Raw genomic sequence first — 25303 nt, forward strand, 5'->3', positions numbered from 1 at the left:
GCTCAGTTAAAGAGTTAAAATATATGCCGCGCGTACGAGCGCTGCGTCCTTCCGTTGGCGTTTGGTAATAGCACGCGTCAGCGAATGGCAATGAGCGCCCGCAATCCAGCTAAAACAGCTCGAGACACACAAGGATTCAGCAACTTCTGCAGCTATGCTGCCCGGTTTTTGAAAACTTGCGCTTTGAAAAGGAAAACCCGGTTGTGGTAGAAGTAATTCTATAAACTGGTGAGAAGCAGAGCCCCGAGTTTGGAGGTCATGGTCCGAAGCTTTTTGTATTTCTATGTAATCACAGGCTAGCTAATCGCGCTGCCGCTGATGAGCAGTGGTTGGTTAAAAGAGCAGAAGGGGAAGTCTGCCAGTGGTCATTTTGTTTTACGTTTCTTGTCAGATGTGAACACATTACACCCACCTTATATGCCGTATGCATTTGTGCATGTCGCCAGGGTGAGAATGGCAGACTGAAATAGTATACTTCTTTTCGTGATATACAGGATCATTTCAAGCCCTGACCTGGGCAATGCTCACCCTGCCTGTCTTCAAGTTCTTCGTTTGTTAAAGGACATGCAGCAGAAGTGGACCCAATCGTTTGGTGGTTAACAAGACCAGTCACCGAAGAAAGCAGGAACAGAACGAAAACGCCGGGCATACACTTGACGAACAGGTTTCCATGGCCGAGGACAGAGAGATGCTGAAGACCGTCACTCAACTGCTGTTATGTGTTTGTCATTGTGTGTTTGCTCAGTAATATAGTACTCTAGTTTACTTCTGTCTCGTTGTAGGAATTGTGGCAGTAGTAGTTTTTTCAGGAAGGAATGTTTTGCTGTCACTAATTGTACTTTGACTGAAGATGAAGCGCACGGGAAGACGCACACAAGAGAAGAAGACACAGGACACGCGCTTCTCTTGTGTGCGTCTTCCCGTGCGCTTCATCTTCAGTCAAATTACAATGCACCATCTAGCCCAACTTCAAGTTTTGTTAAACTAATTGTACGCCAACCTGTAAGCAGCATGCGCTAGCTGCGTTCTTTATTCTACTTTATTCTTAATTGGAAATGGCTTGATTTTGAGCCACATGCTATAAGTAATATCTGTCACGTAATTAAGCGTTGATCAGCGGTTTCTCTCAAGCGAGGACAGGGGAGACCTCGACGAATATGCGAGTGGAAAGAGTCTCTCATTGTTTTGAACATATATCGTATCTCACTCCGAATCAATCAAAGCTTGCATCCACTCCGGCGATCTCCTACTATAGGCACGTTCGTGTCACATGCTTGCGATAAACCATATGTATTTCTTTAGTAAAGATGCCGCAATAAGTTAAAAACATAGATCATTATCGAATGGTCAATAGTGCATTTAACTGCAGTGGTACAATGCGCTCAAGCGCTGCTTGCAGCTGTGGTATTATAGCTAGCACTTTGAAAAGTATGAATCTGCACTTGCCTGAATACGAGTCTTGTGAGTGCATACAAAAAACAACGCAGTGAGTGAGGCATTACTTGTTCTTGCGCGCTAAACTTCTTTGTTTCTCACACCAGGCCATCGCATGTACCGTCAAATCCAGTTAATGGCCTGCCTCTGATGTGTCATTTAAGGACTCCATTTTTTACATGTGTTTTACTATACTGTCTAAGCCAAGTATAAAGCTCGAAGAATTAGATGGGTAACCAGTTGTACTTGTTAATAATCAACATTAAGCAGGCCAGAGCTTGCTCAGGTCTCTCAGGGAGAATAGTCTTTGCGGCCTGCTCTAGTTTAACAATACCCTGATCTTATGCCGCATGACAAGAGTTTGATTGATGTATATCGTTGATAACTTCGTGTCATGTGGGGGATACAGAGAAAAAAAAAAGCTGTTTAAATCACAAGTGTTGGCAGTCTATAACGCACAAAAATTTGAGCCTTTAAGCAAGCCTAGACCGTTGACGTGTACCGAAAATTATGTTAGCCTTTTTTCTCGACCCTTCGTCGATAGGTTAGTATCGTATTTCTGCACCTTGATCATGGCTGATGGCGTGATAAAAACAGTCACAGCGACTGATCTGGGATGTAACTTTGCTAGTACGTATCCGTTATGGTAAAATTATACAACGGGAAGCGACGGAATCTGCGGAACAGCATGTGGTTGAGCGGAAGAGTGATACCACACAGGTTTTCGAATTCCTTATATATTCCTCGTTGGGAGCATTTATTTTAATTTTTCCTTTAACAGGTTTATTGCATCTGCTGCTTGTGTTCTCCTAAGAGCGACTTCAGTATTTAACTACATTCAGCGCATTTGGTAAAGGCGTATAAAATTGCGCGATAATCATTAAATTTTCACCCCTTATATGTCCTGCGCCTGGTTAGCTCTCAGATATTTCTTTTATGTCCTGACTCGCTACAAACTTAAGATCTGATGACGTTGGTGAATTCGCGTCTATCGATCTACAGTTGCGGGAAGGGGATGAGGAGCTCCATGAAGATCTGAAAAAATGAAGTTCGTACCCGCGGCTCTCTCGTAGTACACAAGAATACTCACACGTGCCCACTCTTTGTAATATCTCTTTTGCAATTTTTGTTGTTTCGTCTGAATGCTACTGGTCTGGTGCACAACATAACTGCAGGATCAGGATGAGCAAATGATGGATGTGATTTATGCACGGAATACAGTATGTCATTATATGTCAGGTAGGGGAAGGCCATGTTCGCGCAGAAATTACGACGTATGTTTAATAATCATGTCGTGACATACAAATGCCCCCCAAAAATAATGCAATGGGCTGAAATTTAAGCATACAGTGACGCAGTATGTGGCTACATTGTCTGCTCTTCGCTCAAAATAAATGATGAACATGCACTAAAATGGCGGATTGCTGATTCTCATGTGGCACTATCTGTGGTCATCTGTGATGTTTTCGAGAGAATTTTTTATGGTAATGCATGTTTTTCTGTCAAATAAACATTTATAGATGCTTTGACCTAAATAGCCAATGGCCGGCTTGTGACTTCAAATTCGTATACACAATGGCAAATGCATTGAAATTCATGAAAAGTGAATTCTTTGGTAGACCACACATTCGCCTGCGCATCACGTATACGAGAATAAAAAGTAGTTGTGAACGGGCGAGAACCCCCCCCCCCCCCCCCCCCTTCTCCCCTCCCCGAGAGTGTTGCCGTCTTGAACATGTACAACCGTGGATGAAGCATATTATTACTGATACCTATTGTGTCTTTTTTTCGGTAGCATGCTGCTTATTTATTATTTACAGACGGGGTTCTTTTTCTCTTCTACATTGCATTCAAAGCTAACCGGCAGACGAAACCGCAAACTTCATTTTGCTAAAGATAAATTTCTCCCAAATTTTTTAAACCTTAAGCAACAATTGCTGCATGCAAATCACTTACCACCATAACTCGGGTGTCGTTTCAGCCATGTTGAATAATATGGAATTTTCACTATACGTTATCCCGAGCTTTCTGACCGTCTGTACCGAATTTCGAAGTGATTTGATGTAATTTTGCAATGCAAATAAATTTTTATATATCCCATTTCGCGACTTTATTCAAGCAGATTGCTTCGGGCAACCTCGGGTACGGGACGCCACCGGATGGGCAGTCATCTTTATTCGTTCCACGTTCACTGCATATAAAAGTTTAAGCTTATATTTGGTCATTTCAGACAAATAGTGAGCCCAGCTGCCACTTAGAGTTACTGGTTTAGTCAACAATGCGCACACTATATGGTTTGTGAACGTATCTGGACGTCATAGATCGGTCTGTTGTGACGTCGCTGGTTGGCCGAAGCCTACGTTTGGTATTTCGTCTCTCGGGTTTTGCTTCTTTAAAATACAGATAATTTGAAAGAAAAAAAAAAAACTTATCTTTGTGCAATGAAAAGACGGAGACTAAGAAATTCGATCTCATTATAAACTCAAAATGCTCAAGAAACCTCACGAGGGGTCCATTAAGGATGCACGTTATTAATTACCCCTTGAGTGTTTTAAATCCGAATTTACCGTTTCAAAAGATTTCATGGAGCCGAATGCGAGACTGGATGTTTCTGTACAGTTACACGTACGAACAAAATGTTGGGTGTCGGCAAATGCCAAGTAATATCCTTATAAAGTGCCAGGAAAGACTACGAGGAGGAGCAGAAATGAGCATGAAATCTCCCTATTCCCGATAGCCGCCTGAATTCGACCGCCTTGGAAGAGATACAGGAATGAAACGGTGGAGAAGCTGCCACCGAAGTGGGAATCTCCCGTTGAATTCACCTCCTAAAGTTCATTAACGGGCTTAGAAGCACCGCAACGTACTGACGCTTCTACTGTTATGTTGCATGAGATGACGATGGTAGCGTCAGAGATTCACACCTGAGAGTTTGATAATAGCAGTCAAATTTCATGGCGATTGCGGCAGATGTGGAGTCCTCCTCGGGTCAAGATGTCCTTCAACTCTCTGTAGCTATCGACCGCTGGCGGAGAACCCCGAGGGGAGACATAAACTGATACTGGTGTTGGCGGTACTGAGTGCACTGGTGAATGTACTGGGAGCGGCACCAGTACCCAGTACTGGTGGAAGTGGGTACCGGTGTTGCTCTCCCTGACAGCCACTGTGAAAACTACGCTCAGGAGAACACTCCCCTTCCCTAGTATACTGTGCGGCAAGGCATATCATTGTTCAGGCGCCACCTCTCTGCTGGCAGCAGTGTTCGCAAGGCGCGCTCCTCAATGTTCCTCATTTTCCCAAAATGTTGCCATGGTTCCAGCACTTTCGGAATATTCCCAGCAGGTTGCCTTCGTATTAAGCGTCTAACTGCGCCACTGGCTCTGAAAGAAAATTCCCTCAAATTTCGCATAACACCACTGGATCGAAAGGCATTCTTTTACAGTATCGCATTTATTAATACTGTATAATTAGATGCCTCATCTGGGAAACAATGTATTGTGAACAACAAAAATTCGGTGCCTGGCTGGAGTGAAGTGACGTCGCCAAATCAGAAGCGCTCATACAGGCTGGATAGAAATGGCATTACTTGGCCGAAGATGACTACGTAGCGATGTAAATTTATTGCGTCCAGCGACCTCTCTGGTCACCTTTGGGGAAACATCTGACCATCACCTAATGACTACAAAAATGTCTAGTTGAGCGCAGATTGTCATTGGGGGCGGGGGGTCCGCAAATACAATAACAAATGACGCACGCGATATCAAGGCACCGACAGGTTCTAATACTCTCGCATTGGCTATGTACCTTTGTGAATTATTGCACTGATCATTATGCATAGTATTCTGAATAGGACCAAGATTACGTTGCATTATACTACATAGAAGCCACAATGATATTGCATCGAATGATTTTTCTTCAACTTTAGGAGTAAATCGTGGCGAAAAAAAAAAATGATTACATGGCATTAGGAAATTGTAGAATGACGGATACTCGCACTTTTCTAAGTTGTCCGAGTTTTGAAGACGCAGCGAACGAAAAAGGTTTGGATATCAAATTTTTGGGTCTGCTTCAAGAAATGTTTGATTAACAACTGCCAAAAGACGCACGTGGTGCATGAAAAAATCAATAAAAGGCGAATAACTATCAGACACGCTGATAAAATAGGGACGTTTGGTTTGGTTTGGGTGTTTTAACGTCCTAAAGCAACTCAGGCTATGAGAGACGCCGTAGTGGAGGGCTCCGGAAATTTTGACCGCCTGGGGTTTTCTAACGTGCACTGACATAGTACAGCACACGAGCGCCTTGCTTTTCGCCTCCATCGAAGAGCGGCGTATCTAGTTTTCAGATTAGAAATTTACCTGCTTGCAGTGATAGCTTTTGTGGTCTATTTGGAGTAATTTTCAATTATTAACTGGTCCGCTGCTGTGGTGCAGTGGTTAGGGCACTCGACTGCTGTGCCTAAAATTGTGGGATTGAATCCCGGCTGCTGCGGGCGCTTTTTGATCGAGGCAAAAAGCTAGGCGCCTTTGTACTGTGCTATGTCAGTGCGCGTTAAAGACCCCCAGGTGGTCGAAGTTTTCAGAGCCCTGCACTATGGCGTCTCTCATAGCCTAAGCCGTTTTGGGACGTTAAATCCATGTACCTAAACCATCAATTTTTAACTGCGAAAGGACGCACGTGCTGCCTGGAAAACAATAAGAACATGAACTACCACACGTGCTGAAGAAAGCAGCGATGGATACATAGTTCTTATAACAGAATATAAATCGACCTACTTGCACTGATAACACACTTTAGGATGACGCTGTTGTATTCTGGAAACGCCCGAACAGGCAGGGGCGACAGGCAGGGGCGACAGGCACGCACATTTTAAGCACGTATTGCTCAGTCACTACAGCACGCACAAAGTTTATTATTATTGCGACTGAAAGAAGAAAGAAAAGAAAATGCCCTAGCCTGTCAAATGGTTCTGGCTAACCACCACTGCTTCCTTTTTCGAACAGAAGAGAGTTGAGAAAGTTGAGAAAGACAAAAATAGGAGGCGCGAGTCGCAACAGCCACCGTCTGCCACCGGAGCGGCGGCGAGTGCGACGACGGCATTCAGTACAGGTGCCGATGTGGCAAAGAGCCTCCGCCACAACCGTCGAAAGCCCCTGGGTTCCCAGCCCGGGAGGGTCAGAAGCGCCCGCCCTCCGCACCCCTCACACACAAAGGCGACATACACGACCTTTAGATGGGCACGGGAAAAGTCTGATGAAGTTACACCTAACGCGACCAGTAACGCGGCATGAAGCATCACTGTTTCACGTAAAGTCTATGCCACTTCACACAAAGCGCTCACTAGCGTTTTTCTGAATGCACATAGACTGCAATGAGCGGATGCAACAATCATTTCCGACCAGTGCAGAAAAAAGATGGCAACCAAAAATGAACTCGCGTCTCAAGGGCGGTACAGTGAGTGCTGTTATACGCGACCACATATACACAGGAGATGAAGGTTGACAGAAGGGAGCATCAGGCGCACGGCTGATGTGTCGTAGACGAGAGGAAAGAAAAATAAATGGGTTGGAAGTTTATTAGCCTAGTGCCGAAAAAGAAAGTTTCTAAATACCAGATATAAAATGGGAAGGGTGTGAGGGGGACACAAAGAGGAAAATAGAAAGAATTCGACACCCGCGGTCCTCCAGGGAAGGCATTGACCTAACTTCGGGGGCGATAAATTTTAATTATTTTTCTTGTCTTCACTTATTTGCCTTCTTCCTTACAGCGACTCAATACCGTGGTACTGCATAGCTAAAGCTTGTTTCGGTTCCGGACTGCTATGTATTCTATGTACAGCTTGTTGCTGTGACTCGCGAATCCTCGTAAGTGGCAGTGGTGGTCTTCAATGTAGTGTGTTGACTGTTGTTATAGTTGAAGTATACATGACTTGATAACAGCATATTTTCATTTTGGAATATTTGTAATAATGAGTGTCATCTATTTTTCTTCTACGATTCTCTGCCGCCGGCAAGTGAGGGAACACTTCACTGACCAGTAAAGCTATTTAAGGTACGTAAGACATATATCCGTGTTCGAAACTCGGTGAAGTGTGTGCGTTGCAATCCATCATTATAGTAATCATCCGTGGGCATAAAGGTGAGGTGTACGTTCCAGCTAACTCTACCAGAAGGGGGAAGGAACATATGTTCACGCTCAGTGTGTCTACTTTAAAACAAAGTGTCAGCTTTGCTTTGCCTATTCAGATCTGCAACGTTCTTGGACGACACATGGAAGCTCCAGCCCCACATGACACTTGTACGATGCTAGCGCAATTCAAGGTACTCTATAGCTGCATGAATGCACGGTAGATAACCGTCACGGGCATTGAGCGTAATAAAAAGTGTTTTAATGCATAATAAAAATAAAAGCAATAATTGACCTTGACATCAAATCGATAAAATTCTCACAATCCTGGGCCAATTCAGTATGACGCCATCACGCAGATGCATATCTGCAGCGAGCCTCAAAAGCTGTGGTGCGCGGCCGGCGGCTGCGGTGGCTCCGAGCTGGACATGGCTGCCAGACCCAGTTCCATCGTGGAGGCGGGAACGAGGCACTGCTCCAGCTTCTAAGGGTGTAAAATAGTGAACAAAAAACACCTTTGAGTAAACCCGGTGATCTTGCATCTTGCAGAAAAGGCACGATAGGTGTCTCTTAATAGCGCTAGGATCCGCATCGGATAGCCGGTCTTGGAGAAGACCTCACACGAAGAGGATAGGAGCCGGGCTGCCAACTCATTTTACTGGTCCTCATCAAATACATCTTGCAGCTAATGGTGAATGCTACGAAAGGCATGAAATTGGGCATATACTATATATTATACACTGCCAAGTTTGTAATGCTAAATTAAGCCGTGCTTATTATCGGCGCAGTCACCTTACCTTATCACTTCATTAGAATGTGCCGTGTGGTACTTGGCAGGTGTCGGATCACCTCCTGGTAACATTTGTGGTTTCCTTGTCTATGATATCGTTTTGTGTGGTGTTGTGCAGTGTTCAACACCAAAAAGCTATACACAGCTCAAATATTTAAGTGGCGTGCGAGACGATGGCATTTTCTATAATGAGCGTTACAGAGGAGCTAACCTCTGAAAAGACCAGGCGCTTGCTTAATGTTGACCTCCCGGCTAGTTTTATCCGCCCTTAGGCGCTGGGACCCAGAAAAAGCGACCATCGTGCATGCCAGTTAAAGATTTGGGCGGAAATACATAGGCAATGGCAGGGCACATGGACATAGTGGATGGCTTTAGAATAGCCCCGACAAGGGGTTGTCTGACCAGACAGCGCATAAACATATTCTCCATTTTCGCCTGATCGAATGCTGGCTCCGCGACCAGTATTGGGACCTAGTCCTAAGCAGCCAAATCATAGCCTTCCGGAATGCCACCCCGCCACGTTACGTTCGTGCTGTTTGTATGCTGAAAATTATTTCTTTTGACTGGTTTGATCATTATTCACCGCTCCTGGTGCGCGCAGTCGCTGATTCTTCCCGTGCTGTCAAGCCGGTATTTGTTTCTGGCACGGAGTGCGGTGTGTGGCGAATAGTTGGCAAATATGACTGTCAAGCCGGTATTTGTTTCTGGCACAGAGTGCGGTGTGTGGCGAATAGTTGGCAAATATGGCGAAAATATTATTTAAGGTAGGCGGTTTGTCTATTTGTCTTCGATTGTCTCTGTAATGAGCCGGCTGTACGCATGTAATTATACTAGAGTTTGAAATCTCATCTTTCCACGTTTTCTTTGCTAAGAATCCACTCTGTAAGCTTAAAATACCATGGGTTGCTAGCAAAACACTTTATCTGAAAAAAATCCCTCTTTTTTGGCCTGCCAACGTTAAATTATTTTTAACCCCATTTTGCGAACCCTTCATCGCAGTTCCGAAACACCAGTGCCTCGAAATTGTGAGTGTCGAAAAGTCCCAATCAAAACAAGCTTCTAAGGAGAAGACTAGTCCAGCAGCTCACGGCCTGGTTCCGAATGGCCTCTAGCACCGCCCAGAGGGGAACCTGCAGGGCTGCAACGATCACAAGGCTCCAGCCGACGTAGCACACGTGTACCGGAAACTGGATGGGCCCCAGACGCAGGGAGCTGCACCCGGACACCAGACTAGTCGCCATGGTTACCTGCCGAAATCACGAAGTACATAGGCACAGCGAATGCAAAAGTTAGGGGGAGATTTGCGCTCCGCCTTAAGGGAACGATGCGATAGCGGCATTTGTTCCTGTCTAATTATGCACATAGTCACTACCCATTACCATACCGTCGTAAGATACCACCTTATGTGAGAGACTGCATGACATATGTCATGTGCACATATGGCATGTGATAACCTTAATTTCCCGTTACATGCAATCTTTTATTCACTTTGACTTCACGTATGGAGTCAGGTTTCATGTGCGTTACGCGAAAATCGAGATAAACTGCTAATCCACAGGGCTGCGACGTCATGACCCTGTCGACCAATTGGGATTTTTGCGACGAGACAATGACGGGAAAAACACTAACGCCGGATCTCAACGACACGCTACCTTTACGACATCGCGAAATGCTGCATTGATGTTAAGATGCTGATCCCCATCTGCCCCAAAATAATGCGCGAGGCACTCACGACCAGGGCGGCGGGGACGAGGATGCACCAGGCTGCCTCCATTTTGATGGCCGACAGCTCGCCGTGCATAAGCATCACGTCCAGCTTCAAGTGCTCCAGGCCTGCATAAATGGAACCGTGTGGCATGGCGGTGACTAGTGTGATGCATGTGTACTGCTGATCGCTAATGCTGGTAGAGATGTGATAGCGATTTGTGTGCGTCGTGCGTTTGACAGGAAACCTGCCTGATCATGCTTCAGTGTAGAGCGAGCATGCTGAACCATTTTTTAAACGCAAGACCGGGGCCAGAGACAACAGAAAGTAGATCCTACATTATCTTTGTCTTGTGTACATTCTTTTTGCGTAAAGATCGACATCGTGCGGCCGGCTCTAGCTATCGAGGAAAATCTGAGGAGGTCTTGCACTACATGGAGCTGAAAGCAATATGGGTGCAACTAATATGTCCAGAATCCCCGGGTGGCTTTATAATTGCTTGGTTGAGACTGATCAAGGGTGACGCAGATGGCACGTCTACTCGACAAATAGCTGACTCAAAAACCCGAAAAAGGGCCAAATAATATTTACGCTGAAAGTAACTGTAAAAAATGCACCCTCCTTTGTAGAGAGTAGACGTTGGCAGGAAATGTTTTGCAGTACCTGCATATAGCCTACCTATTCCGCAGAATGAACAACATAGCAAGGCAAGGTCTCGTTTCGGTCAGGCATAACCATTCGTATGCAGCGCCGCAAGAGAGGCACAGTATAAAGTCCAGGCACACTCCCTCCCGCATTACCTAGCGGTGCCCACTATGTGGTTTTCACCACACATTAGGATAACAGCATAAGCCCAGTTCCGAGCATGTATGCCCGCGAGTGCACTAATTGGGCAAAAAGAGCGAAGCTTCCGCTTCGCTTACATGTCAGGACAGCGCATGCGCCTCTCCGGCTGCAGGACAGAGCGTAGGCTTCTTCGCGCTGCGAGGTGGCTCAGCCCATCACGGACACTGAAGAGAAACACATGTATACTGAACTGACCATAATGTCCCATAGTTAGCGCCTCGATCCAAAACTGTACAGTCACGGAGGCAGAGTAAGTGGCTATCGCACTGGCCATTAGGCAAGGAAGAGAAACGGGAAAGAGTCTGAAGATACTGTGAGACTCTCAATCCGCGTGCAGAAATTTTCAATGGGGTAAATTAACTAAGGTAGCGCACCAAATCCTTTCTTCCACAAGCGAGCCAACAAAACAATGCACGCAAACACTAGTGTGGATTCCGGGGCATGCAGGGATCACGGGGAATTTGTACGCAGACAGGGTAGCACGAGGACATGCAACCTACCGTGCGCCCAACAGTCTCGCGACAGAGGACCTGATTCCGCTTGACCCGGACTACACCACAATACTACAACACTACAGAGGCTTGCGGAAAGTATATCCGGAGCCGCATAAAAAGCTCAGCAACGAGGAGGCCATAGATCTGAGGCGGCTACAGACGGACACCTTCATTAATTTACACATATTACACATGATGCATCCCACGGCATTCAGAGACGAGTGCCCGTGGTGCGGGAAGACCCCTACCCTGTATCACATAACATGGGAATGCAGCTCACATCAACTAACAAAAATTTAAAACCCAAATAAAAGTCAGTGGGAGGCTTTGCTGGCCAGCTCTGACCCGGAGGCTCAGCTCTACCTGGTCACAAGAGCTCGCAAACTGGCGAAAGCCAGTGGTGCCCTGAACTGGGGGCGCCAACCGCTCGTCAGCCTCGGTTGAAGAGGCGAAGAAAAAGATCCCCTAGCAGTTAATAAAGTTCACTCACTCACTCACTCTAGTTCTAATTCGCTTGCTAAAATAGCCTGAAAGCTGCTTTCTTCACCACTTTTTCCCCCTTCAAGCCGAAACACCTTTATAGGCTAGGCCCTCAGGCCTCAGAGACTGCCGCTAGGCATGTACAAATAACGACGTGTGCGATATGCAGGGCATGCGACGACCTCTGCGCACCATAGATCCACATGATAGCGAGCAGCTCGAAGAAGGCGATGTAGCTGAGCAGGAATCCCACCACTTGGCTGTCCACCAGCTGCATGAGGTAGAGGCCGGACTGTAATCGAGGAAAGAGTCCATCAGACAGTCACATGCGACGTACGCGGTTTGAACTGGGCAGTATAATTGTGATACAGCCGGAGCATGAAACCCGGCGGATGGAGGAACTTGTATGACCCTTCCAGTATGTCAGTAAACAGTGAGACAGGCAATAACTGTAGTGGTTAGGTTTATAATGTCCTACCGTTCCTCCAAGTATAATAACATATTATACTCTCTGATTAACTTTCGTCTTAAGGCCAAAATGTTATAGAGTAATGTATGTGATAGGCAAGCGCATGATATCTTCAGTAATTAAGCTGGGGCAAGACTTTGCTTATATAATGTAAAAAAAATCTTATTTTCAGTTTTTGCCACCTGCGGATGGTCCATTTGTTTAGCTGTCAGAGAATGTATTAGAGATTGATATTTGCGACTCAATAAATGTTTGTCGTTGTTCCGCTTGTAGTTTAAAAAACTTTTTTCATTTGTCCCCTCCAACTGTCAGGTTTGTTGAACTTCTGATAGACCACTTTTTCGCATTTCAGAAAGTTCATAAAACTGGAGTGAGGAGTTATAATTATAATGCGTGAGAAAACAAGTTTTTTAACAGAATTTAGTTGATGCCTTTTTTATTATTGGGACTGGAACCAATAGCCTTAGAGTGAAATAAAAATATTGGGTGCAATTTCGCAGCATTCAGGAAGAAAAAAATATAAATCCATCGCATAAAGAGCATCCCTCTAGTCGTTGTGTGCAATAATTATTTTATTCTCGTACAATATTTGAGAGTTTTGAGCCTAGCATTTAAAAAAAGAAATATATATATATATATATATATATATATATATATATATATATATATATATATATATATATATATATATATGCAAAAAAAGCAAAAAATAGCAATAAACAATAACACGCAAAAGTTTAATGTTGGTTTTAGCTTTAGTGGAGGCAGCGGCAGTTTAGAACATTGCAAGCAGGCTTCCTAGCCATAGTTCTCGTTGCGACTAGCTCAAACTAATATTTAGAAGGTATTTTCAATCTAACGCAGCCTTTTGAACTATAAGCGAAAGGCAGAGGAAACTCTCGAGCAACAAAAAAAGAAATGGTACGGTTTTAAATAGTTAAACCGAGTGGGACATGAGTAATCTTTTGTTTACAGATGGAAGTTGATGGAGACGTTGACGTGCAATGCTCAGCGCGAGAGTATGTTGCAGCCTACACGCAGGACGATCAGCTGCGGTGATAGCTACGACGTTCCTTGCTCGCTACCCAGGAGAAAGTCGCGGGTTCGAATCCGCTCGGACGGTTATATTTTAACTCCTAGCTCTTTACATTCAAGTCCCAACATTCTCGGTTGGGTTTGACCGTGTAAAGTAGTTCTTTTGCACTAAAGTTATTCGGGGTTTAACCTAGTTAAACCTATAATAAAGTGCGAAAGCCCTTACGTAGAGCATGAAGTCACTATCTGACAGGCCAATCAGGAGTCAGGCACAAGAAAAATCGTTGTTGCTCGTCTATGACTATCGTATGAGGGCTATTCACAATAATATATACGAAAGCTTCACTTTGCAGAATGTATAGATAGGCTCCAGAATCATGGCTGAAACTCTCATCGATGCCCCAGTGAGAGTTCGTGCCAGTCCATCCTGTCTGCGTTCTCCATCTTTCATCCTTGTTTTCTATCATTACTTTCATGAAGAAAACTTACTGCAAGTATAGTGACCAATACGTCGCGGCGAATAACACGTGTATTTTACATTTTACACAGTACACTCTTGAAAACTGGCACGCGTCGAGCCGTATGAGCTGCTACAATGGAGGACACATTCCAACAGTTTTCAATTACGCGTAAATTCGTGATGTGCACACCATTATATTTAAGTTCGTACCTCCGTGACGAAGGGTAGGCCCACAACGAAGGCTGCGACGCAGTACAGCACCGAGAAGTGGCGCCGATTCCGCTGCACCAACTGGAAGCTGTCGCCCCAGTGGGTCAGCGCCACGTCCATCAGGCACAGCTGCGAAGGCAGAAAGGGCAAAGTGTCGCGGCAGAGGATACAGACCCATCCCGCCATGCACCCTTTGGCAGCTTCGGCAAACTTCTAATGAATACATACGTTCTAAGAATGAAAAGAAACGCTACTCCAAAACCGAAAGAGCCATTTGAGTTAAGCAGCATTTTCATTCACCACCAACGAAGGACCGAAGATGCAACCAACAGTAATTTGAGGCGAATTCCACTCAGTTTATTGTTGGTCAAGCTGGAGGAACACTCATATTCTTCAGATTGTATTCGCTCCTGCAAAGCCGAGCAACTATGATTACGGCTGCGTGGTGGCTCCTCGAAAAGGGAAAACTGGTCCTTCAAAGGAGAGCCTACATGCAAGCTCATTTATTACGTAGAAGTTAGCCAGCGCAGATAGCTATTGAGTGCAGGCTTCCCGAGGACCAAAAATGACTCTTGCGGTGACTTCTTACCTGCGAGTTGGTGCCGGCGATGAGGGCCAGCAGGAAGAAAAGGCACGAAGGGATCCAGTGCACAGAGTACTTGCTCATCGCCACAAAGATCACGCTCTGGCCTGCGAATGAAGAACCACTCCACTTGTATTTTCGAGGGCTGGTTTAGAATTGCATATACTGAAAACATAAAACTATGCAGGAGATGGGACACAAAAAAGAGGCAGACAGGACGAGCGTAGGTAATTGCCTCTTCCATTTGCACAAAACATCTACGTTTATACTGTCTGCCTCTTTTCTGCGTCCCGTCTCCTGCGTAGTTTTACGTTTTCCGTATAATGCCTTACCAACTAGCCCCTCATCACACACTGCTCGAACTCCTGGTTTAGAAACAGACATTCTAAAGCATCATTCACGTTTAAGAAATCGTAAATCAGCTGCACTCGAGCCGATACGCATATCTTGGCGATTAGGTTAACACTATTAGCGAAATTAATACCAAAAGCATGTCATACCTGTTTAGCGATTAACCACCTCATCTATACAAGGTAAAATGAAATCACTTACCACTTGCAGTGTTTGGAAGCGGTGCACTACTTGGAACCTCAACCTGCCACTTTCTCTGCGCTGACTTCATAGTGAATGGGCTTTCAGGTATATGCGTTATAATGGCTCCTTCTGTTTGCACACAACATTTTGAGTTTGTTAGAACTATTATTCTGGCTAATCTCACCAAATCTCATTGCTACCTTTTAACAACATGTCTTCTACTATATACATTTCTCCTTGATTCTTCTGAGCAGCCTGCAGAGGAAACAAAACGTAGAAGAAGACTGGTTCAATATTCGTTGCATCTCTACCTCTATGCTGCAACTCAGGGCTTTAAGAACTTCCCCCAATGGATTAAACTTTCAATTTTGAGCTTTTGCGATAGAATCGTCGTCGAAAAGTTTAGACTGAGAAGAACATATTAAAGCTAGACGGATTTGAGAAAAAAGAAAGGGAACAATTGAGGTCAGAATAGACATATACTGGTCGTGAATATATATGCTGCCCAAGGTGATTATGTAGGCAGAAAAATGGAAAATAAAGAAACAAACGTCGATTTCTGGAGCATATTTTGTCCACCTGAGGACCAGGTCATGAAACAGTATTTTAGTGGTTGCCGCATAGGAAACGGGTATGCAAGCGGACAGAAATATAAAGCAAAAAAAAAAATGTTTTGGCTGATTTTTGCGATTTGATAGTCGCGATCACCCCAAGTGTAATAAAAGGCCCTGCGATCTTTAACGACGCAACGGGGGCGCTCCTAGAAAACGCGTGCCACCGCATTGCATAAGGCATTGAAGGTCAAAGCTGACGAGAGAGAAAAAAAAAAGATTGGTGCATAAAATGCCTGTCAACTGGTGGATTTTGTTGACGCTCTCCCCGAGCCGGAGACCAGACTCAAGCTAAGAAGAAAGAGGGTTACGTGTCACTCACCAAAATACCGACAATCGCGGTCACGAGCTTATATAACGGCATCTCTGACAGAAATAACTCGATTAAAGTCCGTGGCGCAAATGATATACGAGAACGAGTGCGAAACAGGTCACAACCACCACGGGAAGAACTAAAAGAATGGAATAATAGGCCCTGTTTTGCTTTCTCTTCTGACTGTATACCTTTACGTATGTCCGCAAAGCTTTGTAACATTCATTTGTTCGTGCTACGCCAGCCCGTTGCTTATCACTGCGTTTCCGACGGCAGACGCAACCAGATTTATCTATAATGTTTGTGGTCGTGGGCTCTGCACTGTTCTAGATTGCCGTAGATGATTACCGCTCCTTTAGAAGTCCTGCGTCAGTTTAAATTGAGTACCGGCGGGAGCCGAAGGTATTTTGTACTTCGACGTTCGCCGAGAGCGTTTATTTGTTACCTCCGAAGCCGAATTGTTCGTTTCCATCCGGCCGCAAGACCGCCCAAAATAGAGGCCGTTCCAGCGTCACGACCGCGCGCTCGTTTGTTGTTTACGCATTGTCTCCACCACGTGACGGTATGGTCGACATGAATAGGGTGTGCGTTTCCATGTATACCTCCATGCACGATATCCCCGACGGGGATGTTGAGGCTAAGAGACATGCTGCCCAGCGACGAGAACACAATGATGGAGTACATCAGGCTGGAGGCGAGCGTCAGCAGCGCCACTAGGAACACCACCCTGCAGAAAGGAGTTCGCCGCCACCACGTAAACAACGCTGTTTGCCATTACCCTCAACTGCTCGTGTCGCAAAATTGTGCTTTAAAGCCTGGTGACCTCAAGCGCTAAAATTACGAGGAGCTAGCAGAAAGACCCGTCTGTCGTGGGCGAGGATCAAACCATTTCTTGCTGTAGGTTCCGACTTAGTATAGACATGGTCGCTGACCTTTTCATGAAAGGCTGTGCGACAAAGCAAATAAATTATAAATTTTACCAGAGTAACTGGTTAATGTGACCTAATAGAAATATCCCTAATACTATGCTTAGAAACTTTAACACTCTACGTGTAATAGTAGTACAGCAAGACCTTTTGCATCCAGCATCGTCGCCACTTATACAGCGTAATGTGTAAGGTGCATTCCCAAAACTTCCTGGTCAATGGACTTGGTGCTAGGCTACCCCGGAGAGTACTTTCATGCTGGAAGGGCATAATAAAAACGGCGCTTACAGACGGGACAGGAAAGAAGGGACAAACACACACTTCCGTACCACTTCGAATCCGCGTAGGAATGTGATATTAGGAATTCGGCGTAGTAGTTTAGTTCACTTATTATGACGGCACGTGGCGCATGACAAGAAACAAGCGACTGCACTTAGTTTTCTGCAAAACAAACACACGTTGATAGTTTCTGTTTGATAGGAGATCCTCTTTTATCTGTCCGGTGTATCGCTAGATCCCATGTGGTCGGGCGCTGCGCCTCTCAATCCCTTGTGCAGAGTCCCTCTAGTGACTAGGCACTATCATGAGTCAGGATATCCCTCCTTGCACAATGTCCAGCTAGTTATATTACTCGCATCATCTAAACTAACATAGGGGTTCTTCTTGCAACGTCTATATAACTACGGCCCTTAAAGAGTAAAAATTTTCGCCCGCCGACCAAAACTGGAATACGAGTCTGTCGAGTCCGCACCAGGCATATCTTACCAGCACAATATAATCAGCGCTACCTCGCATCACAAGGTCCGTCCATTTTGCCAGATCATACCACATTAGTGTATCGTCCCTTAAACCCAAACAACTGTTCGAAATCATTGTCCCGTTGCTACTCTATTTCTCATTATTCTTTAATTCGCTCCGTCAATCCTGCGCCATCCGCACCAACTAGGATATCCCTCCTACTTGCCATTATCTACAAGTCTCTTGTAAACGTGTCCCTAACCCCGTTACTTTCCCTACTTCCTTCCCGACTGGAGGGGACTTTCGGGCGACGAACCTGCCTAAAGCTACCAACGTACCTTAACCGAACTGTTCCGTTTTTTTATACGCCGTTAAGAATCACGCTATTCTCGGATTTACTCCCCCCCCCCCCCCCCCTCAGCCTCCCCCGCTCCCCCGCTCCCCCGCTCCCGCCTCAACCCCTCAACCCCTCAAACGCACTTAATACCCCCACACTGGTGTCTTACAGGTGCTTAAAGTGTGGTCCAGCATATGGGGTTTTACGTAATGGTGTTTAAACAACAGCGGCTATGAAGGACGCCATAGAGGAGGGCTCCACTAATTTCGACCCCACTTTACATGTGCACTGCCATCGCACAATACATAAGCGTCCCTCGATACTGAAATTAACGACTCTCTCCTACACGAATTCAACTTTCCACCTTGCTTGCTGCACACGGTACGCTTTGTAGGCAAAGCGCGCTGACCGTTCATTCGCCCACTTGGTATGCGCGCTGCACACGGCAAGCTTTCTAGGCCATGCGATTTGAAAAGTAACAAATAGCCAGCGCATAGCAGCGGAAGACAGCCTACCGACCGTCATGTGGCCTGTCAGGACATAAAAACAGAAAAGCTGGCCCCAATCTCCCGTCCATATATCGAAACGGCCAAAGGAGCCAGATATGATCGCTCAAGAATGCGCCCATTGGTTGGTCGGGCGAGGAGTAAGTGGTAGGATTTGTGCTCCAGTGGCAAAGTTCACAAAATGTCGCTACTTTCTACATCAATGGAGTTTACCAGCACATTGGAGATCTGCGTTTTACCGCCACTGAAACGCTGCCGCCGCAACCAGAGTCAAGCCCGCGTCCTCAGGATCAACAGCCCCAGCTACTGAGCCACTATGGCGGGACTTAAAGGTACCAAACTGGAGCGTAGCGCAGGTGAATTTGTGAGTGTAGGGCATTAGATCACAGTAGCACAGCGTAAGATAGGCAGTTACATGGCGTTTAATAACAAAAACCCCCGTCTTTGTCCTATTTAAAAACGTCAGAAAAAGCGTCCAAATTTTTAGGTGGTTCAGAGAAAGCTTTGTTTTTTTTTTTTTTTCCTCAAAAAACCTCGGAACACGCAAGTACACAACTGTGACATGCCGTGTGTACAGGTCAAAGTAAATTCTTTGCTCTGTAGGTAACAAACTTCGCTATGATATGGCTAAATTGGACACAAGAATATTCTGGAAATAAGCAGCTTAAATTATGACTTTCATTTAAAACAAATTGCCTTCCTTCCAAATTGTCTTCCCCTGGATTCCAAGGGAAGGAAAGCGTAGCAGGGGACGGCAGAAAGTTAGGTGGGCGGATGAGGTTAAGAAGTTCGCAAGGGTCAAGTGGATGCAGCTAGCACAGAACCGGGTTAATTGGAGAAATATGGGAGAGGCCTTCGCCCTGCAGCGGGTGTAGTCAGGCTGATAATGATGATGATGCCTTCCTTCGTACTTATGGACAATTGAAGATTTCGATGCTTTTCCCATGTTTAGTTAGCCCTATTTATTAAAGCGCTGTCTCTGCGATGTACACATTCGGGCATTATACATGCGATCTTGATTGTAATCATTGATCTCACGTAAGGTGCTGCCCAGAGAAAGCAATCGCAAAAGGCACCTGTAAGGAGAAATCGGTGCACACCTGTGTACATTCTCGAAGCGGCGACAGAAGCTGCCGAATGTGATGACCGGACCGTAGGAGACGCCGAATGTGAACAGCACCTGCTCCACGGCACGTGTCCACACCTGTTTCACGTGATGCGTCAACGGATATAAGTTACCGGGAGCGGTTAAAACCATTTTACCAGCACTTTCGAACGTGCTTTTGGCGAAGAAAAAGAAGCGACGTAAAGAACGACAACACCCCAGTTGTGCATTCTTATAGTCGAGTGCGGCACAAAACATTAAATGTATGTTTACTTTTCCTGTCCGCACCGTTCTGGCATCTCGCAACCGCACTCACTGTGCACTGGTTCACATTCAGAGTATTTATTCCACTTTCGGTTGGTTGGTTGGTTGGTTGGTTGGTTTGTCGGGTTTAACGTCCAAAAGCGACTAAGGCTATGATGTGGAGGACTTCGGAAATTTCGACCACCTGGTATTCTTTAACGTGCACCGACATCACGCAGCACACGGGCGGGTAACAAACAAGGGGAGCGTGGACCTCACAAAGATTCTAAATGCGGCATCGCTTGATCACTTTACTCAATGCATGCATTTTTTCGCTACGGCGGAATGTATACCGTGAAGTACCCATACACCTTGTAAATATTTCTCTCAGACAACAAAATAAAAAGACAGGATGCTTGCCGTTATCTTCAGGAGATCCCTCCAGCGAGGTACCAGCATGAACCATATACCGAGGCTAGAACCCTCTCTCCACAGCGTCTCGATCATGAGGACCATCGCTAGTCCAATGGGCAGCAGACTCACTCCGGACATCCTCTGGGTGCCGCGAAAAGAGACCTCGTTATATAGATCATATCTGCACAACAGTTCGATTCAGTTTATAGGTTTCACCGACTGAAAACGAAATCGGTAATGAGGGGCGCCTAGTGGAGGGCAATGGAAATAGACCACCTGGGGCTCTTTAACGTGCACTGGCCGCCGCGGCCGGGATCAAACTATCGTCGCCCGCGTACCCAGAACCAGCAAAGGATCACCCTAACCACTGAGTACACACGGCGGGGATGCGCACGCATTGTTCTGATATAGACGTTTATGGGGTGAAAAAACAATTGCATTTAAAACAACCGAGCACATTAGCACGGACGCGTACACGAAAACGGAGACAACACAAGTGACATCGGTCAAGTAAGTAGTTGATGCACAATGAACAGCCACGAAATCAACCACAGCCTGCTATTTGTGCCGCGAGAAAGAAGAGAGACTCATAAAAAGATTACATCGATATCAATGCATCAATAAAAATCAAATGCCACACGATACGAATATCATATCGAACACGCAAGTGTGACACCATTATTTTATGCCAGCGGTATCATATACCTTTGAGGTACAGATTCCTTGTGCACTGCCAACACTACAGCACTCAGTATAGAAGTGTACCCCCATGGAGGAAGGAAACAACTTAGGAGAGGCCCTGACGCTACAACGTCTCTCCTCCTCCTTTACCCTCCGCATTTTCTTTCTCCGAGACGCTCACGTACCTCGGGCCCCTAGCAACGCTGTTGCTAGTGGCCCGAGTTTTCATAGCAACAGCGATGCCGTTGCTAATGGCCCGACTTGGCTAACCCTAAATTTTGACGTCACTTCCGCCACACTTTCTTCAATGCATTGGGAATGGCAAGGGCCTCTCCTTAGTTGTTCCCTTCCTCCATGGTGTACCCCATTTATTTGCTTGCACCGTGAACAGATTCATTTGATAGCTTCCGATATTCGCATTACCGACAGACCAGTTGAAGTGGCATCCGGGCGAGTTGATTTCCATCCGTTTTCGTATCAGTGCAACAAATGAAATAAGAAGGAACAAGTTTTCACACTTCATTTGTTCTGTTGTTACAAAACTTGATGCCTATCCGATTTTCCTTTTTAAAACGCTGACCAAGCCGAAGGCATCACGCCACCCAATAAAATATTGCGCGGTGTTATCCATCATTCTATAGTGTTTCTATTGCATCTAGTTGCATTACAATAATTAGCTAGATGAACCTTAAAACGCTTCATCTGGAACCCAAAGCCATGTGAATCAGTGTTCACTCGAAACAATTATCCTTAGTAAGCAAAGTTACTCGCTAGGCTCTCAGCAGCAGCAATGTGCAAAAAATGACTTCGTTGACAGCGACGTTACCGATGTGCGCAGGCCACAGGCGAAGCAGACGTACAGCAGGGCCCACATGAGGCCTAAGCAGAGGACCAACTCCGGCTGCACGTTGCCCACGCTCCACGACTGTCGGTGCGACCGCAGACCCACGGACGTGTGGCTGCGTTTTGGGGACGTCTACTTATTCTCAAATAATTCAACGATACACAAGGAGCTGACAGCCCTACCTTGGTAATGAACATGCGAGAAAGAATCATCACCCGAGAACAGCCACATTTGGTTGAACTTACAGCAGGAGCTGATAATGTCACGTTAAACATAGAAAAAGAAGTTAAGCATAGAAAACACAGAATATATAGTTATGCATAGAATAAGAGGTTAAATATAGGAATAATGGCTGATATAAAAGATTTAAAAGAGACATAAAAAAGCAGTTGATACTCTCCGAAGTGGAATAATTGTTTAGTCTGGTTTTGTATTTGGCAAATGCAAATTTTTATCATGTTATGTTACTGTACAAATTTTTTTTTCGTGTTTTGTGTGCCATATGCTGTTGTTTCTTTTTGAGTGTATAGTGTACACTGTTTCTTTTTTTAGGTTTTACTCCAGTATTTTTAATTACCACGTTTGCTGTAATGTTCTGTTATCGTTTGTTTTCCGTGTTGCGCGCTGCTGTGAAGAGTATGGGGAACTATGACCCCGTCATGCCTAACCGCCTTTTGTCGCAGTTCCATCTTTCATTTTTTGAAAGAGAAATAAAGAATATCTGAATCTGAATGTGGATATAAAAATCCTTCTACGCTTGGACGTCTCGAAAACTGGAAGTTCTGGTAATTTATCCGCTTGGCTTTGAAGCTATGTGCACCCTCAGCTGCGTCCCTTTTATGCACATTATTCAGACAATCTTTAGCCGCTGTCTGCTTGTCCGATGATGGAAAAGTGGCATACGTACCCAAATTCTAAGCCTCAGCAGCGGAAGTTAGTACTACTGACCGGTATCATATTCACGAGCACTGACGGCAAGGAATTGGAGCATGTAATATGCAAAAGCATTATGGCTGATGTTATTTCTGTTTATTTCTTGTTTGGTTTGGTTTATGGTGCTTAACACCGCAAACACTCAGGCTATGAGAGACGTCGTAGTGGAAGGCTCCGGAAATTTCGACCACCTGTGGTTCTTTAACGCTCACTGACATTGCACCGCACGCAGGCGCCTTGCTATTTGCCTCCATTAAAAAGCGGCTGCCGTGGCCGGATATCCAGAGTCTGGTTTCACCAGTCGAGCACCTTAACCACTGCGTTGTCACGGCGAGGCTGTACTTATTTCTATTCAACATGGGTTTGGACATCGTGTTTGTGTACCTCAGGCAACAGAGTTTGGCCATCTGCAATACTGGGCAAGGGCAGCAGCATGGACTGCGTGTTCATAGATTTTAGAATATCGTGTGATATAAGTGAAGTTGTTTATCATCTTTTGTCGATGCATAAGTTATGTAACTTAAAAACTGCGAAGAAAGTAGCAGCTTGGGCTGTGGAATACCCAAACAAAAAGACAGAGTTTTTCGCAATAGAAGTTGCATCTTCCTACATTTCCGAAGCAGCCTCCGGCGCCCCGCAGGTTTCAGTTCTTGTTTGGACAACGTTTAGTTATTAAATATATTAGCGATGTGTCCACTAGTCATGTGTGTGGTTATTTGACGATGGTTTTGTTGCGTAAATAATAGTGATAAAATATTATAGGGATTCACTTAAGTCTGCTTATGTGCAGGAATGCGAAATCATTGCGAGTTCCGTGCCTAGTTCCGTCATAAGTTCTGCGTTTTGTTCTTTAGTACCGTAGCTTAGTTGACGTTTCTATATTCGCCAAATTCAGACTAAGTCTTATTTTGGGGTTCAAGGGACCAATTGTAGGGCGTAGTCCACCCAAACTTTGAAGTCGCTTTGAGTTGACCGTACTCATTATACTCGACACCAATTTTGGCAAACTCGGACGAGGACTAATTTCGGGGGTCCAAGGGGACAAATTTTGGCTGTGGCCCACATAAATTTGCAAGTCGTCACTGAATTGACCATACTGAAATTAGGTACGAATTTTGGTCAAACGCTTTGTTATCCCGATCGGATGGCATTATGGTTGCAGGCTGTACGCAATCTTTGCTTCGTTAAAGAGCAAAGCCTTCAGATAAGAAACGTTCCTTTTGTTCAGTCTTCATTTGTGCTGTCCTCGTTTTCCTGTGCAGTGCGTGCTTCACAAACAGGATGACAACACTGTCAATATGTTTTCATTCTTTGTTTATTTTCTTGCTGTACGCTTACCTGCATATAAAGCATTACATATGCTAGCAGCCATTCAGTGTGATCCCCGCATGTTAGAGAAGCATGTAGCCACTTACAAGAAGTGCTCGCTCATGGTCTCGGTGACGTTGACGCAGTCCATGACGACGTCGTCGTACTTAAAGGGCCTCGCGTGGAGGGGCAGTCCCGACACGTTCTGGAGGACACGTCGACCAGTGTGACGAGATGGGTGCACGTTGCACACCCGCTGCATTATCCAAATTATACGATGCGCCTAATCACTCAATGCTTTCAAATTTCGCACCAAGCTGGAATTTGGCAGTAAGATTTGCTTTATGTTACGTTTGGGTCGGTTACTTGCCCGAAGATGAGAATTTCTTAAAGGGAGCCTAGTCCGCAGTGATGCCCGACCAAAAGCAACGGTTTTGTTACAAATGTGCATGCATCGTCTTGTGTCGCTTTTGAAACGTTGAGAGAGAGAGGTGGTCTTCGTTAATCAATCCGTGATCGTCTGCTTTCGGTCGACAAGAGTTGTGCTGAGTGAATAGTCGTTAAAAAGAAAACTGCCATTTAGAGCGCACCTCTTAAAGGATCGTCAATCGTATACGGCCGTTCAATGGAACAGCGCTTCGTGGGGCTCGTCTCGTACAACTTCATGGCAGAGCAAGGGCGCTTAGGGAAGAAGTTAGTTTCCGCCGTCATTTTCCGCGGGGCCGCTACTACGTAACGAACTGAAGTCAGGGTGGGCGGTCAAATGCCGCGGAATGAGTGCGTCGGTTGTTTTGGCACTTTATTTCATTAGATTGCTCTGTATGGCCTCCTGGCCCCGATATAATCCTACGCGCTTGTGTTATCGGTACCTGTGCCAACAGCGCCCTAAGAGCACGAGGCACCATGCCATGCAACTGCTGTGGGCCACTGCCTATAGCTTACAAGGACAGAAAGTTGGGCAAGCAAAAATTAAATGTTTATGTCCTGACAGCGCTTCCCACGAGCTGTGTTTCCGAGCTATCCGCATTACATGTACAATCGCGGACAGAAGAATATGGACCATGCTTTGGTGGTCAAATTATTCTCACGCGTCAATTAGTAAGACACAACGCATGCTTTTTGCATACTCTTGAACGCATGCTTTTTGCATACTCTTGTAATATTTACTTTTGTCCTTG

The 25303-nt window shown here is 45.4% G+C and overlaps 1 protein-coding gene across 1 annotated transcript; it reads right to left on the reverse strand.

Annotated features, from left to right (window-relative positions):
• Positions 1–7939: 7939 nt before the first annotated feature.
• LOC146178204 (sodium-dependent proline transporter-like) lies at positions 7940–20476 on the reverse strand. Its single transcript, XM_084579714.1, has 9 exons — positions 20366–20476; positions 19698–19801; positions 16693–16817; positions 14639–14739; positions 14050–14178; positions 12068–12167; positions 10083–10183; positions 9439–9597; positions 7940–8044 (listed from the first exon to the last, which is right to left on the reverse strand). Exons 1-9 carry the CDS (start codon positions 20459–20461, stop codon positions 7940–7942), a joined length of 1020 nt encoding a protein of 339 aa, XP_084435840.1. The 5' UTR covers positions 20462–20476.
• Between the last annotated feature and the right edge of the window lie 4827 nt (positions 20477–25303).

Source organism: Amblyomma maculatum, chromosome 9, assembly GCF_055883805.1.
Source record: "Amblyomma maculatum isolate TAMU_Amacu chromosome 9, ASM5588380v1, whole genome shotgun sequence".
In the NCBI taxonomy this organism is placed as follows: Eukaryota; Metazoa; Arthropoda; class Arachnida; order Ixodida; family Ixodidae; genus Amblyomma; species Amblyomma maculatum.

Bases quoted from the DNA above. Each gene is read 5' to 3' on its own strand.
- LOC146178204 (XM_084579714.1), bottom strand. From the start codon at position 20,461: ATGGTCCTCATGATCGAGACGCTGTGGAGAGAGGGTTCTAGCCTCGGT. The intron at 16,818-19,697 runs GTGTGCACCGAT...TCCTTTCTGCAG, and splicing joins CGCTTCGAGAATGTACACAG to GGTGGTGTTCCTAGTGGCGC. The intron at 14,179-14,638 runs GTAAGAAGTCAC...CTGCCTTCGCAG, and splicing joins TCGCCGGCACCAACTCGCAG to CTGTGCCTGATGGACGTGGC.